This window comes from Typopeltis vanoorti, chromosome 4 (genome assembly GCF_054136105.1).
Source record: "Typopeltis vanoorti isolate ZY-2024b chromosome 4, IOZ_Tvanoo_1.0, whole genome shotgun sequence".
Taxonomy (NCBI): Eukaryota; Metazoa; Arthropoda; class Arachnida; order Uropygi; family Thelyphonidae; genus Typopeltis; species Typopeltis vanoorti.
This window is the reverse complement of record NC_143552.1, coordinates 104,450,952-104,471,603: the sequence shown is the minus strand read 5'-3', so window position 1 is coordinate 104,471,603 and position 20,652 is coordinate 104,450,952. Positions and strand designations below refer to the sequence as shown.

Here is a 20,652-nt window from a genome sequence, read left to right as displayed (position 1 = left end):
TTATCAGCTTGTTTACAAATGTCCCGAGACAAGAAATTTTGAATCTCTTAGAAGGCCCCTTCCCTCCGGACATCTTGAATCTTTTTAAACATTGTATAAACAATACTTTTTTCACCTATAAAGACAGAATCTGGAAACAAAAAGAAGGACTGGCCATGGGTTCATCATTATCACCGGTATTAGCAAACCTATTTATGGAAAAATTTGAAAACAATGCTCTTAAGAATTACCATAAAAAACAAAAAATATGGCTACGCTATGTGGATGATATTTTCATCATATTCAGTGGAACAACAGATGAACTTATCAATTTCAAAGGTTATCTCAACAATTTGCACAACACCATAAAATTCACTTTAGAAACAAGAAAAAAACAAAAAAACTTCCTTTTCTGGATATTCTATTAGAAGTTAATGAAGAAAGTAAACTCTCCTTCTCAGTATATAGGAAGCCAACAAACACTGGAAGATTTCTAAATGCAACCTCACACCACCATCCTTCACAAGAAATAAGCTTAATTAAAACTCTTCGAGACAGAGCATACAATATCTCCAGCACACAAGAAAGATGTAATGAAGAACTAAAATACTTAACACAAATCCTCAAACAGAATGGATATGAAACAAAAACCATCAAGAGAATCCTTAAAATGCCTCCAGCTAACAACACAATGAAACAGGATTACAAAAACGTAATCTCGCTTCCTTATATCAAAAATGTTACAGATGAGCTAGCCAAATTAATGAACAAACACAACATAAAAGTAGCCTTCCTTCCTATGGAAAAAATCTCAAGATTCCTACATCCACCAAAACCACCTCTTCATCCTCTTAAAAAACCAGGAGTCTACAAAATCCATTGCTCTTGCAGGATTTGCTATGTAGGACAGACAGGAAGATCTGGAGAAATATGCATGGCTGAACACCAAAAAGACGTACAATACAAAAGAGAACAAAAAACGGGTCTTGCTTTCCATACCACTTCCGCTGGACACGATGTACTCTGGCATAAAACGACGATGTCATACATAGAAAACAACAGTTATATAAGAAAATTTAAAGCTGCTGCTAATATCCTAAAAAACCCCAACCCAATGCAATAAAAATCGAGGTTTAATTCTCCATCAAGTGTGGTCAGCTCTAATAAAAAATCTACCTCAATCTGAGCTTGGACTGTATGAACGAGAACAAGAACACGTGACATCGTCCAGTATTGTTCAACGTCAATAACATTATATATCTGCATTCTGTTATTTGAGTTTTATGAATAGCCAGACGGTTATGATTTGTATTTATTAATTCTCTTGTTTAAACTTTAAGTTATACTATTTACCCCCTGAAGATGTAAATCCTACGATTTACGAAACTTGTCGGGAACTGTTATTTCAGTGTTTTATATAACTGAATAATAAAAAAATGTGGTGTAATCACTGAAATATATCTTTTTAACACAAATCTATTATGAATTGTATGCTAGGTATATAATAACCATTAGCATCCAGGTGAGAGATCGGGGAGGGCACATATGCAGATTATGTAGAAAATGGTAAGAACTTTGTGATTTAGACATCAGTATAACAGCAAAAATGGGAGAATACTGACTGAAAGAGAGAGAGAGAGAGAGAGAGAGAGAGATGAGCAGCATGATCGAGGGTGAGAATAACGAGCAGAATATGAATGAAAAACTAAAATTAAGGCATATAGTAAGTTTAAAATACTGTGAAGTTTTCGAAGATGATGTTAATTGGGAGGATGATTGGCAAGCAAATGTAGGTAGCTTGCACAGAGAAAGAGAGATAAATGTGCAGAAAGAAGAACTGAAATGTCTCAGGAATGAGTTGAGAAGAGTGGAAAAAGAGTTTAGGTGACTGGAAAGAATAGGAGAACCAGTAAAAGAAAGAGAATGAGAAAAATGTGAGAGAGAGTGCTGTAACCAGGGATGGAGAGATGACAGGATAACAGGTAAGTAGGAGAACAAAGAAAGAAAGTGTAAGAATAGAGAGAGAGAGAGAGAGAGTGAGGGATGCAGATGAGCAAGGAAGAAACAGTGGTAAGAGGTGTGATATATGGAGACCCAATGATCCATGGTGTGCAAGATAGAATGCCTGAGGAGTGTTTGCCTGGAGAAACAATAGATAGTATGATTATGGCAATTAAGCAAGATGAAAGGATGTATGAAATTATATGAAATGATTGTGATGGTGGGTATTTGAGAGGCAGTGTGAATCTGAGGTTCATGCCTGAGGTTGTATGGAAGAAGACTGAGAGAGGGAAGATAGTGAGTATGTTTGCTGTGTTTGTGTAGACAGTTATACCATATCTTAGTATCGATTCACTAATTCTGTGATGAGTTTTTAATGTTGGCTGGCATCGTGTTTTTTGCTTGGAAGGGTTTTGCAGCAATAGTGTACAGTTTGTTATGAAAGTATTCTACATGCTTAGTCCATTTAAGGAGGTTGTCTAGGTATAGACTGAGGTATTTTTTGATTTGAACAGTGGTAACTGCCATGGTTAATGCAATGGTATGTGTGATTGTCTATCATTAATAGTGTAAGGTTCATGATTCTTGGGTTTTTTATGATTAGCGTTTGCATTGTAATGTTGTTTACTATAATTGAATTGTGGTAGAAGTAGGTGGCTATTTGGTTTAGGTAATGCCATGCTTTGGTGAAAGCAGTGTTAATGTCTGTGTTACATGACCTGTATATTGATATATTTGACTTTGTATGGCCAACTTGCAAATGTTATTTATGTATATATTGAACAGTATGATGTAATATTGCTGAACAGTGGGTGATAATATTGCTGAACAGTGGGTGATAATATTGCTGAACAGTGGGTGATAATATTGCTCCTTCAGGGACTCTGTGCTGTATCTATATTCCATGGCTGTGCTGAGTGCCTATTTTTGTTACTTGCATTCTGTCTATGAGATAATTTCTAAACTAACTTTCCTCTGATTCAGACTGAGTATAGTTTGGTCAGCAATATTTCATGGTCAAGTGTGTCAAAAGCTTTGGTTTTGACACACTTGACCACAACTGTACAGTCTAAGCTGTGTGAATTGGGGAATTGTCATCTTGGAATATTGCATTGTTGTTTGCAAATAATGTTTGGATCATGGGATGCACTTGATTACCCAAAATGTCCAAATAATCACTTGCAATAATTCTGCAATGAATAGTAATAATTGAATCAACAGAATACCACAGTATAGCTGCAAAGACCACAGAACTACCTCTGTGTTTTACTATTGGAACCACACATTCTGGATTGTAGGCCTCAAAAAATTATATATTTAGTTTAATCCTTTATCCAAGTGTAAGCAAACAAAGGTTGCACCTGATGTATCTTCAGGACTGGGAAAACTCGTGGCAAAAAGGTGGACTAAGTTCTCATCACTTTCCTTAGTATCCCATAATACAAAGCACATCTCCTTGCAGACATGTATAATGCTATGCATTATGGGAAGGGTCACTACCCGGACCGGTTTCAACCTTTATTGAGGTCTTTTCAGTGGGAGCCAGACTCAGAGGTGACACCAAGGTTGAAGCAATGCAGATATAATTTATAGTCTAACCAAGTGGGAAAAAACTTCCAACATCTTTCTCTAATCCAGAGTAATTTAATAATAAGGTGTGACACCTTTTGGCAACTGGTATATGGAAATATGAGTTCTGCATTGCTTCAACCTTAGTGTCACCTCTGAGTCTGGCTTTCAATGAAGAGACCTTAATAAAGGTCGAAACTGGTCTGGGTAGTGACCTTTTCCATAATGCATAGCATTATACATGTCTGCAAGGAGATGTGCTTTGTATTATGGGATACTAAGGAAAGTGATGAGAACTTAGTCCACCTTTGCCACGAGTTTCCCCAGTCCTGAAGATACTTTAGGTGCAACCTTTGTTTGCTTACACTTGGATGAAGGATTAAACTAAATATATAATTTATAATCTAACCAAGTGAAAAAAAACTTCCAACTGTAGGCCTTCTTTGGATGTTCTCTAAATGTAAACTTGTCCTGATGTAGGAAACAGCATGAAGGTGGAATAATCTTACCACATCACACGTTTCCAGTTTTCTAGTGTCTAGGTTTGACGGTTGTGACACCATCCTTATGCATCTGAGCATTCTTTTTAGTAATCAGTGGCTTAGCAATTGCAGGTCCACTGTGAATATTGGATTTATGAAGCTCATGTCAAAAGGATTTTATGGAAACAGGTTCTGCAAGATGAATATTCAGTTCTGCTGTTACCTGTGCCTACAGTAGTTCTGTGATGCTTTGAAACAATCCTTCTCAATGTCAGACAATCTCTTTCTCATTTTTGATTTTTACCACTGTTTCTCTTTGATGATGTTGTCTTGCCCAGATTTGTGTATGCTGACATAACCTTAGAAACTGTCAATCTCAATACCTAATAATGTGTCAGTTTTTGTCACTGTTTGATGGTTTGTTCAATGATTTGTCCTCTTTCAACATTGGACAAGCTTTCCATTTTATGATTTTTTAACATGAATCATCACTCAGTACAATAACAAATGCACTTGCATGACAGTGTGTAAACAAAACAAAACAATAATATTCAGTGCTGCCACCACAAGTTTTTTTCAGTGTAGCCAATACAAACAAATTCTATTCCTAAATATCTTAGTATTAACATTATTTTGGCAGTTTATCTATTTAGTGGATACAGAGTTTCCTGGAATAAAATCCCTTATACTCTAGACAGGAACTGAACCTAGCTCTTTCCAACAAAAGAGCATGGTTGGTTGTTCTTCTGACACTACTGCAAAGGTTATCTCGTACTTGATTATCTTGTTTATTGTTTAGTTTTAAGCATGCATGAATCTGGTGATGTGATGCATATCCAAATCTGGAATTTTTATTATAAATTATGATACACTAATATGGTACACATATACAGTAATCTGCTATTTCTCTAACCACAGCAAGAATGCAGTTTGCCATTCTGATAATTGAAGGGTTGGATAAATGAAGTACATAAGGATCATTGTTTTGAAGGTTAGATAAATGGTAGATTACCATAATAACAAAATTACAATATTCATAATAATCCTTACCACACTGTGATTTAAATGCTGCAGCCTAGCTTTAACTTTCAATACAGATGATTTGATTGCTTTAGTTCCTAATTGATGATGGCCTGTCTGCATAGCTACTGCAACCAATCTTGAATGGAGTTGATATTCCATGTCTAAACCACTAACACAAATCAAACCAATCAGAATTTATAAAGTAAAATACCTTAATTATTGATAAGTGATTTGAATTATAAAATGGTAAAGAGAAAAAAATTATATACTCAAGATTTCTGATTGACAATTTGCATATGATATAGTTTTCTAACATTATGGCTTAGTTATGTCATTTTAATGTTATTTACACCCTCTGTCCAAAAAGAAACCGAACTTTTGAAAATAGAAGAAACTAGTGGCGCCACCTGCTGTATCTTTTTTGTTGTCGAAAGCAGCAACCTTCATTTGTGTTGTGTCACCTGTTTATGACATTTGTTTCATTAGAAGCTGAGTTATATTGCCAAGAGAGACAGTGTGTTTTGACGAACGATCGGAAAATGAGTTTCAAACAGAGAGCTGCGATTGACTTTTGTGTTAAACTTGGTAAAAGTTTTACCGAAATGCATCAAATGCTTCAAAAAGCATACAGTGATGAATGCCTATCCCATACTCAAGTTTACGAGTGGTTTAAGTGATTTCAAAGTGGTCGTGAGATGCTTGAGGATGACGAAAAGCTAGCCGTCCAAAAACTGGACTGAGCGAAGTATATCACTGATGCACAAATTAAATAGCAGCAGCAGCCCAAGTACAAAGTTCTGTTGTATAGCACTAGTCACCTAACTTCACTTGGATTCAATTCATCCACATACTACCTTTGATGTCTGCCTATCAGCTACCCTCTTATTCACATTGCCAGCTTTACATCTATTCCTATGGATAATGGATCAAAATCAACTATGTATCAGAGTTCCACGAGTTCATTGTGGTATTCTGTCAAATGTCTTTACACAGTCCAGCAATATTATTGTGTAGCTATTTATTTTATTCAACTCACTTGTCACTTGATTATAAAAAGTGAGTAAATTACTAATGCATGATTTATGCTTCACAAAACTGTGCCTCCTCCCTGTATGGTATCATATGCTTGTGCACCCATTCCTGAAATATCAACTTCTTCAATACCTTATCCATTGCTACTGATATACTGAATGGTTAATAATTTGCTACCTCTGTCTTGCAGCCTCATTTTTGAAAGAGAACTATTCTGCTCTCTTTCTTTTAGCTGAGCATCTCTCCAGAGCTGAAACAAGTAAAATCATTTGGTTGCAAGAACTGCTAATTCCCTGTGCCCCAAAACTGTGCCGCCTCCATGTAAGGTATCATATGCTTATGCAACCATTCCTGAAATATCAACTTCTTCAATACCTTATCCATTGATACCGAGATACTGAATGGTTAATAATTTGCTACCTCTGTCTTGGAGCCTCATTTATGAAAGAGAACTATTCTGCTCTCTTTCTTTTAGCTGAGCATCTCTTCAGAGCTAAAAGAACAAAATCATTTGGTTGCAAGAACTGCCAATTCCCTTTCACATTTTTCATAAGAGAGAGAGAGAGAGAGAGAGTTTGGTATCACATCTAATGTTGTGGCTGTATTTGTATTAAGGTTCTGCAATATTATTATTATTATTATTATGGGCGACTCCAGGGAGTCGTTAGACTCATCGAGCGAGGCCCTAAACATCATGTCCACACAACTATACAACATTTTCACAGCATCTATCATACCTTGCCTTGAACTCACTCACCGTCATAGCACCCGCAACAGACACTGGTTGCTACAGCAGCTTGATACAAAATTAATAACGTGAGTTTTTTCCGTTATTAATTTTGTATCGATATGTCTACTCACGGTATACCTCTTTTAAAACTTACACTGGCAGCTTACTCCACTCATTTACCACTCTAAAAGTAAAAAACCCAGCTCTAACACCCTTGCTAACCACACTCTTGCCCAGTTCCATAGGTGTCCCCCTAGTTCTCCCACCACAAGTCCTGATCTCAAAAATATCCTCTGAATTCATCCTATAGAAACCCTTTAGCAATTTGAATGTCTCAATCATATCTCCCCTTTTCAGCCTATCAACTAATTTCTGCAACCCACAAATCTTCAACCTGTTCTCATACGGTTCATTCAATAAACCTGCTATCATCTTGGTCACTCGTCTCTGGATCCTCTCCACCTCCTCCCCCATCAAGAAGAAACCTAGGTGACCAAATCTGGGCACAGTAGTTGAGATGAGGTCTTATCAAGGCTCAGTACAAAGGTACAATAACTTGCTTGTCTCTGCTCGTCAAAGTATTTTTCAACAACCAAGTGAGTTGATGAGCTGATTTAGCCACTTTTGCAATGTTCAGCCCCCTAAACTTCATCTCCCTATCCACCAACACTCCCAAGTCCCTGGCCTCATCAATCTCCTGGAGTACAGTTCCACCAATGTGGTATACTGCTGCTAATCTTTTCACCCCAAAATGCATAACCTTACATTTTGTCACATCAAATTGACATCCATTCTCTTTAGCCCAGAACTCCAACCTATCCAAGTCTTCTTTCAACATTTTGACATCTTCTGCATTCACTATTACCCTACCTAACTTTGCATCATCAGTGAACAAATGAACTGTTCCTCTTAGATCCTTCCCTATATCGTTAATGAACAAATTAAACAGCAGTGGTCCAAGAACAGAACCCTGCGACACACCACTAGTCACAGGCCGTCTTTTGGACTCTACTCCTGAATAAACTACTCTTTGATATCTCTCCATCAACCACCCACCTATCCATCTCACCAACCCTATATCCATTCCCATATGTTATAGTTTACGGATTAGAATTCCATGTGGTATCCTGTCAAATGCCTTAACTAGGTCCAGCAGTATCACTGTAAACCCATTACCCTTATCCAGTTCAGCCGTCACTGTGTTATAAAACTGGAGCAAGTTACTGAGGAATGATCTACCCTTCACAAAGACATACTGTCCCCTGTACAGTATCTCATTTTCATCAATCCATTCCTGTATTTTTCCCTTGACTACTTTCTCCAAGACCTTGACAACGATTCTTGATATGTTTATCACTCGGTAATTTGCAACAGTAGTCTTGGATCCTCCTTTATGCAGTGGAACTATTTTCCCCTCTTTCCACACTTTCGGGACTAAACCAGACCCGAGACTCATTAAACAACATGGTCAAGGGCACTGATAATTCTTTAGCCGCTTCACATAAGACCCGTGCCGGTATACCATCCAATCCGACAGATGTATTCACATTACGGTTATGTAATTGACTATTCACCTCCACTTCATCCATCACAATTCCCGTATAAATGGGAATATACTAAGTAGCTCCATTTCATTTATCTATTTAAGTTCATTTGCTTTTAAAAACAACTGCAGATTCTAGAAAAACATGAATCTCATATGTTACCACGATAAAGAACAGTATATCTATATATATTATTATTAATATTATTATTCAGGCTTCCAAGGAGTCAAAAGACTCATCGTGGGAGGTCCCTTCCTAGGAAACACAAAGTCTATCAAGACTCATCGAAGGGAGGTCCCCCCCCCCCCCAAGAAACACAAAGTCTATCATACCACTCCTTAAACTCACTGACCATTCTCGCTCTCACCACTCTATCAGGCAATGCATTCCATGGTTCAACCACCCTCGGGACAAATAAACCACTCCTCACCCTCTTGCTTATAGATTCCTTTCATAACTTCCAGTGATGGCCTCTTGTCATTACTACTTCCCGCTGTTCAACCATGTGAAAGAACTCTCCTGTGTCAACCCTGTAACCACCTCTCAACAGTTTAAAAGTTTCAATCATATCACCTCTCCTTCTGCTATCCACCAAACTCTGTAGACCACACTCCCTCAGCCGATCATCATAACTAACATTGTACAGTCCAGAAACTGTCTTTGTTATCTGCCTTTGTACCCTTTCCACAGTTAATTTATGCCCTTCAAATCCTAGGGACCAAATCTGAGAACAATAGTCTGAGTGTGTTCTGATCAGGATCTTATACGATGGAATGATAACTCTTTTATCTCTGCAGGGATAAAAGGGATATAATTAGAAGGACATCAGCGTCCTTCTAATTATTGCAGCAATCCTCTCTGTTACCTTCACCACCTTTGCAATATGTCCCTTGAATTTCAGGTTTCTATCAATCACCAACACCAGATCTCTTATCTCCCCAACTTCCTCCAGTATAGCTCCTCCAATAGAGTATGCAGCATCCCATCGATGTCTCCCAAACCTCAAGACCTTACATTTTGCAGCCTTAAACCAATAACCCCATTCATTTTCCCATCTAGCTTTTTCAAATACTCTTGCAGGACTACCACATCTGCACTATTACTAATAACCCTTACCAACTTCACATCTGCGAACAACTGAATATCCCCCTGCAATCCACTGACAATGTCATTGATATAAAGGTTAAACAATATAGGTCCCAGTACTGAGCCTTGCGGGACCCGACTTGTAACCCTCTGTCTCCTTGAAAGTGCTCCAACATACACAACTCTCTGATATTTATCAGTCAGCCAATCATGAATTCAGTTGACCAACCTGACATTCAAATCCATGTGCTGCAACTTAAATATCAGCATATTATGTGGCACCCTGTCAAATGCCTTCGCTAAATCCAAGAAAATTGCAGTGTATGCCTTTCCCTCATCTACTGCTCTTGTAACTTTATTAGAAAAGGCCAGCATATTACTAAAACAAGAGCGCCCTCTCACAAATCCATGTTGACTCTCACAGATAACATTACCCTCATCTGCAAAATGTTGTATACGGTCCCTAACTAATTTCTCCAAGATCTTAACAACTACTGATGACACACAAACTTGCCTATAATTAGACACTTCCAGTCTTCTACCGCCCTTATGCAATGGCACTATCTTACCTTCCTTCCACTCCTTGGGCACCTTTCCCATAGCCAGACTTTCATTGAAAAGCCAGATCAAAGAACTGTCAGTTCCTTAGCACATTCTCTCAAAACGCATGGTGAAATACCATCCAGTCCCATAGTTTTACTGACATCCAGATTACTCAGTATTTTGAACACACTCTTCTCCTGCACCTCTAAACCTCAAACCTGCCCTATCCGTCTAGTATTAAAATTTACTCCAGGATGAAATACACCAATAAAGTGTTCATTCAACAACTCCAGTACGTTCTCTGCATTAGTCACTCTATTCCCATTTTTATCCCACAATATCATTCTTCCACAGTCATTTCCCCTCCTACTGGCCACATAGCTAAAAAATTCCCTAGAATTTTCTTTGGATCTTAGGGCCAATCTCTTGTCATATTCCATTTTCGCCTTCCTTACCATACTAGTCACTCTCCTGGCCTGTGTCTTATATTCTTCATGCATCTTCTCTTCACCTGTCTCCTTATATCTCTTCCATAGCCTATTTTTCGCATGCAGTTCCTGTTTAATATTGTCATCCACTTTACACCAAATCGTGTCCTCTTCTTCACTTGTGGAATACAGCATACTATTGCTGCTAACAAATATTCCTTCACAATTTCCCAAGCACTAATCATATCCTGGCCTTCCAATTCCTCCCTCCATGAAACTTCCCCAAGTTGATGTCTAAAACTATTATAATCACCTGCCTTATAATTCCACATATGTTCCCGTCTTTTTGACATTCCTGCATGTCTATTCATCTTCCAAGTCAAAGCCACATGGTCACTCTATCCAACTGGTAGGAGAGATGTCATCTCAGTTATTATCAACTCTTCTGATGCTATGACCAAATCCAACACTCTTGAACCTCTTGTTCCCTCTATTACATGTTGCCTAAGACATTTGTCTCCCTCAAGAATTCTAGAAATTCAATTCCCATATTGCTATGCATCTTCCTCTCCCCAATTTATACTGCCCTAGTTAAAATCTCCCATAACAATCATTCTTCTTGCACTTGCTAAGCTCAACTGTCTAAACATCTCCTGGTCCCCACCCTCTGTGCTCCTTGGTTTGTACCAACACCCCACTAAATATCTCGTCTTGCCTATCTCTACCTCACACCACATGGTTTCAAAATCATTAGTGTCACTACCTTCCAAAGCCTCCACTCTTAGAGTACATAAGTTGTCGCTTATCATAAGCAGTACTCCACCTTCCTATCCTGCCAAAAAATGCTGTATACCGTGCTATCGACCACATCTCAGTGATCCCAATAATCTTTGGCCAGGCTGATGCTATCAGCTCCACCTTTTCCCCTCCTTTATTCCGGACACTCCTGGCAATAGTATAAGGCATAAAAATGCCACTATTTCTATACCCAGCATTATCCCCTCCAGACTCCACTGGGCTCAGTGTTACCTGTTGTTGTCCCCCTCCTCCCAAGTACCCTTTCCCACAAGAGACCATCCCTGCTACCATCCACTTTGGGCATTCTAGTTTTCCTGCATTGACACACTGACTCGTTCAGAACAGCAATCTCTCCAGATGCCTACGTCCTTCCTCAATCAAATGCAAGTGGTCTCTTGCATAGAATTCCTCTCTGTCCTCAAATAACCTCCAAGCATACACATATTCCAATCCTCTCTTCTCGCACATTCTAGCTATTATGTTATTCAATATTACTGCTCTTCTGCTCATCTCATCACTATCATACCTAGGCAAATGCACACTATCTTTCCTGTCTACGTCTTCTTTCGCACTACCTCAAGCAAGAATCTCATATCTCTCGCTGCCCAATTTACATTACCTCTCGAGTCGTTTGTTCCTACCATCACAATCATCTCATCCACCCTTTCACCCTTCTTAATTGCCATAGCCACACTTTCTATCATTCCTCCAGGCAAACACTCCTCATGCATCCTATCTTGCACACCACAGATCATTGAGTCACCATACATTACACCTCTTATCATTTCCTGTCTCCTACTGTTTCCATTCTCTCCTCTTCTATCATTCCCATAACTCTTAACTCTCTCTCATTCTCTCTCTTCTACTGTTCCCATTCTCTCCTCTTGTATCATTCCCATACCTCTCTCTCTCTCTCTCTCTCTCTCTCTCTCTCTCTCTCTCTCTCTCTCTCTCATTCCCTCTCTTCCACTTATCCTATTCTCTCTTCTTCTATCGTTCACATAACTCTCTCTCATTCCCTCTCTTCTACTGTTCCCATTCTCTCCTCTTCTATCATTCCCATACCTCTCTCTCATTCCCTCTCTTCCACTTATCCTATTCTCTCCTCTTCTATCATTCCCATACCTCTCTCTCATTCCCTCTCTTCCACTTATGCTATTCTCTCCTCTTCTATTGTTCACATACCTCTCTCTCATTCCCTCTCTTCTACTGTTTCTATCATTCCCATATCTCTCTCTCATTCCCTCTCTTCTACTGTTTCTATACTCTCCTCTTGTATCATTCCCAAACCTCTCTCTCTCTCTCTCTCTCTCTCTCTCTCTCTCTCTCTCATTCCCTTTCTCCTACTACTTCTATACTCTGCTCTTCTATCATTCCCAAAACTTTCTCTTACTCCTACTGTGATTCGCCTTGCATACATCTCTTCCATTCTCCTAGTCTCATCTTTCATACTTCTCATCCCATTCACAAGACATTCCACCTCCTCTTTCAGCTTATCTATCCCTCTCTGCAAGTTAGTCACTCTTACTTGCCAGTCATTTACCCAATCAAAACCATCTCCGTAAACTTCACAGTCATGCAAGCCTTCCACACTCCCGACTCTTGTTTTCTCATTCATACTTTGCTCGTCATTCTCTCCTATCACACTACTCGTCTCCTGACATTCATTTCCCATCCCTGAAGCAAGTAGGTCGGTTATCGAAATATCTAATTCATTGATTTCCTCCCGCTGTCTGCATTTTGTGCATATACGCACTCCCCCTTCTCTCACCATCCACATATCCAGCTCAAGGGAAGCATACATGCTGCAAACACTGCATGCCAGAAAGTCCTTTATTATGTTACGTATAACAGAGTTCTTAAATGGCAGAGGACTTGGTGCCACGCCAATTGCGATTGCAGCTGCGTCTCTGCCATCATTCCTTATTGCTAAGTAAGTAACTACTAAACTAATTGCTAAAAATATATATGAACACTCTATCACAGATATATATATATATATATATAAATAAACGCTAAATATAAACATATATATATATGTTCAACTATACTAGATAGCGAAAATGTATCTTCTCTTCCACTGCAAATGCTGCCCTATATACATACATTACATTTATTTATTTATATTCCGGGTGATTATAAAATAACGTCAAGTGTTTTCAGAGCCCTCTAGCGAGTAATATATTGGACGAAACACACCAATATTCGGTAGACGTACACAGTGGAACATGAGGATTCGATTTAACGAAGAAAAAAAATAGTACCAAAAGTCGCCAACAGGGGAAATTTTGGTATTGCCAAATTAATTTTAATAGGTGTGACTAATGAATGACTAAATGGCAAATGAGAGACAGCACACATCAATTTCATGACGTTTATTGTTAATTACAAATGAGGTTCAATATGACTACTATTCTGATGTTCCAGGAACTGCATACGGTGCATGACATTTTCCACAGTGACTCACAACATATCAGAATTGATTTGTCTCACATGTAACGTTATTCGATCTTTCAAAGTTGGAATATTGGGTACATGTCCTTGATACACAATGCTTTTAAGAAATCCCCACAGCCAAAAGTCACAAGGATTGTGATCAGGCGATCTTGGTGGCCATGGTGTGGGAAATGCATGACTAATGATTCTTCTGTTAGACAAATGTTGTCGCAAAACACGCTGTACTTGAAGTCCGATGTGGGGTGGTGCACCATCCTGCATGAAGATGGTCGAATCGAGACATCCTCTTTGCTGCAGTTGTGGAACCACAAAGTTCTGTAGCATATTAGCATACCTGTTAGCATTGACGGAACAGGTCACTGGTCCATTTTGGCGATTTTCCTTGTAAAAGTATGGACCGATGATAAAAGATGCCATAAATCTGCACCACACTGTGACTTTGGGCAAGTGGATAGGCATCTGCAGACACACATGCAGATTAGTTGCAGCCAAAATGCGACAGTTGCGTGTGTTAATATCGCCATTCAAATAAAAGTGCACTTCGTCACTCCATAAAATCTGCCACAGACATGCATTATCCACTTCCATGTGCGCCTAAGAATCTTAAAAGATAAGTCGATTCGTGTGGTCGCATCACTAGGGCGCAATTCTTGAACATGACTGATTTTATAGGGGTAAAACTTCAACATCTTCCACACCATTGTGTATGCGATATCCATTTGCTGGGATATTGCTCGTGCGCTGCTGGTACCCTGCACATTCGTCATCTCCTATTCCACAATAGCAGTTGCAACTTGTTCAACTTGTTGGTGACTGATTGGCTTGCATCCCCTGCCTACCTGCACTGATAGAGTTCCGGTAGTTTCAAATCGCCAAATCAGTTTTCATAAGTTTGTTACGCTAATCGGTCCTTTTCGTAAATTTTTCATACGCCGAAAATCACGAAGACAAGCACTGGCATTATTGTTCTGCTGATAATAGAGTTTGACTAACAAAGCACGCTCACGTAAGATAAGAGGCATCGAAAAGCAGTTCATCTACGAATGATAAGAAATCTCACAGGCTTTCCTTTTATTGCATGATTGCTCACAAGAAACGCGATAATGCAAATTAATGCATTTTACTCGGTAAACAGCGCCAAAATTTCCCTTGTTGGCGACTTTTGGTAGTAATTTTTTTTTGTTAAATTGAATCCCCATGTTCCACTGTGTACACCTACCAAATATTGGTGTGTTTCGTCCAATACATTACTCGCTAGAGGGCTCTGAACACTTGACATTAATTTATAATCACCCGGTATATTAATATATACATTTATTTATTTTTACTTTTTGCACTTGATTCTGTATGGTTTCTAAAGAAGGGCTTTTGTATATTCTGTTGGCCTTATTTGATTTGGATGCACGTTTGATATTTATGAACTTGGGAACAATTTCATTGTCTCTGCAATGTATTAAAAATAGCAAAGAGTTGATAAAGTTCTGCTTTTTAATGCGTAATTTCTCAAATTGTGAAACTTTAGACCAATTAAACTGACCGTGAGTTTCTATAATCATGCGGAAGTTTCTGTGGTTACGAACTTCAATCGAATTATTCCGGTTTTGTGACCACATGTTTATATCAGACAAAAACATAGTCATAATAAAAGCAGACAAAGGCAATGCAACAGTGATTTTAAACTCAGAAGATTATAACGACAAAATGAAAAGCCTTCTTGAAGATTCCAACACCTACACAAAAAAAGACAGAGACCCCACTAGGCAAACTCACAACAACACCAATGAACTTATCAAGAATATACCAAATTGGTCTGAGAAACTAAAAAGGATTTACAATCAAAAAATCCACTAGTTCCTAGAATATATGGAGTTCCTAAAATTCATAAACAAGATATACCACTAAGTCCGATAGTAGACAGAAAGGCTCTCCTATCTCAAATCTGACAAAGCACCTTACAAACTTGATTTTACCACATATAGGAAAAACACCATTGTTCATTAAGAACAGCACAGACTTCATAGACAAAGTAAAAGATATGCACATAGATCTTTCAGACATATTAGCAAGTTTAGATATGGTTAGGCTTTTCACAAAGATTCCAAGAAATTAAATAGTAAACATCCCAGAAAATCTCTTCCAACCGAACATTGCATAAAAAACACATTCTTCCTTTACCAAGACAAACTCGGGGAACAAAAAGAAGGACTAGCAATGGGTTCACCCCTCTCACCAGCTCTAGTAAACCTATGCAAAATTTTGAAATAATGCTCTACAAAACTGGTACATCAAACCCAAAATTTGGCTCTGCTATGTGGATATCTTCATCATTTGGCCAGGAGCAGCACTAGAACTGACTGCATTTAAAGACTATCTTAATAACTTAAATCCTAACATAAATTTACCCTTGAACTAGAAATAAATAAAAAACTTCTTTTACTAGACCTCCTTATTGAAATAAATGAAAGAAAAAACAGATTATCATTCTCCATTTATAGAAAACCAACAAACACAGGAAGATTCCTTCATGCTACCTCACACCACCATCCCAAGCAAAAAATAGGCCTAATAAAAACCTTAAGGGATAAAGCATACAGCCGAAGTACAGAAGAAATGTGGAAAGAAGAAATACAATACTTAATACAGATCGTACAGCTGAATAGTTTCAAAACTAAGACAATTAAGAAAATTCTCAATACAGCACCTACAAGAAACTTAAATAAACAAGATGTCAAAAACCAGTCACCGTTCTTTATATCAAGAATGTAATAGATAAATTAGCGAAACTTCTCTACAAGTACAACATAAAAGTGACTTTCCTGCCACTTGAAAAAATATCAAAATCTCTTCATCCAGCGAAATTTCCACATCACCCAATGAAAAAACCAGAGGTTTATAATATTCACTGTTCCTGTGGCATCTACTACGTAGGCCAGATGGGGAGATCAGGAGAAATCCACATGAGCGAACATCAAAAGGACGTACAAAAAAAGAGAGAACATAAGTCTGGCTTGGCATTTCACACAGCTTATGCTGGTCATGGGACAGAACAAACATGTCCTGCATTGATAAAAACTGTTTCACAAGAAATTCAAAGAGACAACAAATATGTTAAAGATACCAAGCTATTTTAAATATAAACCTGGTTTTTTACTCCATTTCCCAAGTAAGCAAACAGACAAGTCAGTCAGGTTTGCACCTGCAAGTTTTGCAAGTCTAGCTGACCCTGCACATAGTGCAAGTCAAGGCAACTCGTTGTAAAGGGAGTATAAGCTCTGATCACTATTCTTAATATTCACCCTTAATGCAAAGCACATCTAATGGAGGAGATGTATGATGCTCTGTATTAAAGGCAAGGGCCACTACCCAGAGTGGTTTGGAAACACAAAGTCTATCAAGACTCATCGAGGGGAGGCCCCCCCTAAGAAACACAAAGTCTATCATACCACTCCTTGAACTCATTGACCGTTCTCGCTCTCACCACTCCATCAGGCAATGCATTCCATGGTTCAACCACTCTCCATGCAAAGAAACCACTCCTCACCCTCTTGCTGACAGTTTTCTTTCGTAACTTCCAGGGATGGCCTCTTGTCATCACTTTTTCTTGCTGTTCAACCAAGCAAAAGAACTCCCCAGTGTCAACCCTGTAACAGCCTCTCAACAGTTGAAAAATCTCAATCATATTACCTCTCCTGCTTCTATCCACCAAACTCTGCAGTCCACATTCCCTCAGTTGATCCTCATAACTATCATTGTATGTCCTGAAACCATCTTTGTTTTCTGCCTTTGTACCTCTTCCACAGTTAATTTATCCTCTTCAAATCCTGGGGACTAAATCTTAGAACAATAGTCCAAGTGTGGTCATATCAGGGTCTTATACAACGGAATGATAACTGTTTTATCTCTGCAGGTTAGTGTCCCTCTCATTATTGCAGCAATCCCCTGTGTTATCTTTACCACCTTTGCAATATATCCCCTAAATTTCAGGTTTCTATCAATCATCAATCCCAGATCTCTTGTCTCTCCTACTTCCTCCAGTATAACTCCTCCCATAGAGTATGCAGTGTCCCATCGATGTTTCTCAAACCTCAAGACCTTATATTTTGCTGTATTAAACTGACACCCCCCATTCATTTGCCAATCTATCTAGCTTATTCAAATCCTCTTGCAGGGCTGCCGCATCTGCACTATTACTAATAATACTTCCCAGCTTTTCATCATCTGCAAACAACTGAACATTCCCCTGCAATCCACTGACAATGTCATTGATATAAAGGTTAAACAATATAGGTCCCAGCACTGAGCCCTGTGGGACCCCAGTTGTAACCCTCTGCTTTCTTGAAACTGCCCCACCATTCACAACTCTCTGATACCTATCAGACAGCCAATCCTGAATCCAGTTGACCAATCTGACATCCAGACCCATGTGCTGCAACTTAAATATCAGCTTACCATGTGGCATCCTGTCAAATGCCTTCGCTAAGTCTAAGAAAATGGCAGTACATGCCTTTCCCTCATTTAATGCTCTTGTAACTTTATCATAAAAGGCTAGCATATTGCTAAAACAAGAGTGCCCCTTCACAAATCCATGTTGACTCTCCCAGATAACATTACCCTCATCTGCCCAATGCTGTATACGGTCCTTCACTACTTTCTCCAAGATCTTACTAACTACTGATAACACACAAACTGGTCTATATTTAGACACTTCCAGTCTGCTACCGCCCTTATGCAATGGCACTATCTTACCTCATTCCATTGCATGGCCACATTTCCAGTTGCCAGACTTTCATTGAAAAGCCAGGTCAAAGGCACTTTGACCTGGCTTTTCAGTTCCGTAGCACATTCTCTCAAAACTCAAGGTGAAATACCATCCAGTCCCACAGCTTTACCGACATCCAGAGTACTCAGTATTTGAAACACACTCTCCTCCTGTACCTCTAAACCTTGAACCTGCCCTATCCCTCTAGCATTAAAACTGACTCCTGTAGGATGAAATACTCCAATAAAGTGTTCATTGAACAATTCAACTATGCTATGTCCTCTGCATCAGTCACTCTATTCCCATTTTTATCCCACCGTATCATTCTTCCACAGTCATTTCTCCTCCTACTGGCCACATAGCTAAAAAATTCCCTAGGATTTTCATTGGATCTTAGGGCCAATCTCCTCTCATATTCCAGTTTCGTCTTCCTTACCATACTAGTCACTCTTCTGGCCTGTGTCTTATACTCTTCATGCATTTTCTCCTCTCCAGTCATCTTATATCTCTTCCTTGCCTCTTTTTCGCATGCAATTCCTGTTTAATATTGTTTGTCATCCACTTTACTCCAAATTGTGTCCTCTTGTTCACTCGTGGTATACAACTTACCATTGCTGCTAACAAATATTCTCTCATAATTTCCCACGCACTAATGATATCCCGGCCTTCCAATTCCTCCCTCCGTGAAACTTCCCCAAGTTGACGTCTTAGACTATTGTAATCACCTGCCTTATAATTCCACATACGTTCCCGTCTCTTTGAGACTCCTGCATGTCTGTTCATTTTCCAATTCAAAACCCTGCGGTCACTCTCTCCAACTGGTGGGAGAGATGTCATCTCACTTATTATCAACTGTTCTGATGCTATAACCAAATCCAAAACTCTTGAACCTCTTGTTCCCTCTATTACATGTTACCTAAGACATTTATTCATCAAGAATTCTAGAAATTCCATTCCCTTATTGCTACATGCATCTTCCTCTCCCCAGTTTATACTACTGTAGTTAAAATCTACCATAACAATCATTCTTCTTGCACTTGCCAAACTCAACTCTCTAATTTCCTGTCCCCACCCTCTGTACTACTCGTGGGTCTGTAGCAACACCCCACTAAATATCCTGTCTTGCCCACCTCTACCTCACACCATATGCTTTCGAAATCATTAGTGTCACTGCCTTCCAAAGTCTCCACTTTTAGAGGACATAGGTCATCACTTATCATAAGCAGTACTCCACCACCACGCTTTCCCTTCCTATCCTGCCGAAAAATGCTGTGCCCAGCAACTTCTATTCCTGTTATTATATCCTCTTCTGTTAACCACATCTCAGTGATCCCAATAATTTTTGGCCAGGCTGATGCTATCTGCGTCACCAATTCCTCTCCCTTATTCTGGATACTCCTGGCATTAGTATAAAGCATATAAATGCTGTTGTTTCTATACCCAGCAATATCCCCTCTAGACTCCACTGGGCATAGTGTTACCTGATGTCGTCCCCCTTCTCGCAAGTACCCATTCCTAGAAGAGGCCACCCCTGCTGCCATCCTCCCTGGGACACACTGATTTGTTCAGAACAGCAATCTCTCCAGATGCCTACATCCTTCCTCATTCAAATGCAAGCAGTATCTCGCATAGAATTCCTCTCTGTCCTCAAATAACCTCCAAGCATACACATATTTCACTCCTCTATTCTGACACATTCTAGCTATTATGTTATTCAATATTACTGCTCTTCTGCTCAGCTCGTCACTATCTTACCTAGGCAACATGCACACTATCTTTCCTCTCTGCGTCTTCTTTCGTACTACCTCAAGCAAGAATCTCATATCTCTCGCTGCCCTATTTACACCACCACTCAAGTCATTTGTTCCCCACTCGCTGCCCTATTTACACCACCACTCAAGTCATTTGTTCCCACTATCACAGCCATCTCATCCACCCTTTCACCTCTCTTAACTGCCAAAGCCACCCTTTCTATCGTTCCTCCTGGCAAACATTCCTCACACACATCCTGTCTTGAACACCACGGATCATTGAGTCCCCATACATTATACCTCTTACCATTCCCTCTCTCCTATTGTTTCCATTTTCTCCTCTTCTTTCATTCCCATACCTCTCTCTCTCATTCCCTCTCTCCTACTGTTTTCATTTTCTCTTCTTCTAGCACTCCCATACCTCTATCTCATTAAGTCTCTCATACTGTTTCTATTTTCTCATCTTCTAG

At 39.1% G+C, this 20,652-nt stretch overlaps 1 protein-coding gene across 1 annotated transcript in view; it reads right to left on the bottom strand.

Moving 5' to 3' along the window:
• LOC150107569 (uncharacterized) overlaps nt 1-20,652 on the bottom strand; it is a 613,086-nt gene that overhangs the window by 271,178 nt on the left and 321,256 nt on the right. The window contains exon 16 of the mRNA XM_090392132.1: nt 5,082-5,223. Within this exon, the coding sequence (XP_090248258.1) occupies nt 5,082-5,223 (142 nt within the window). The remainder of the gene's footprint in view (nt 1-5,081; nt 5,224-20,652) is intronic.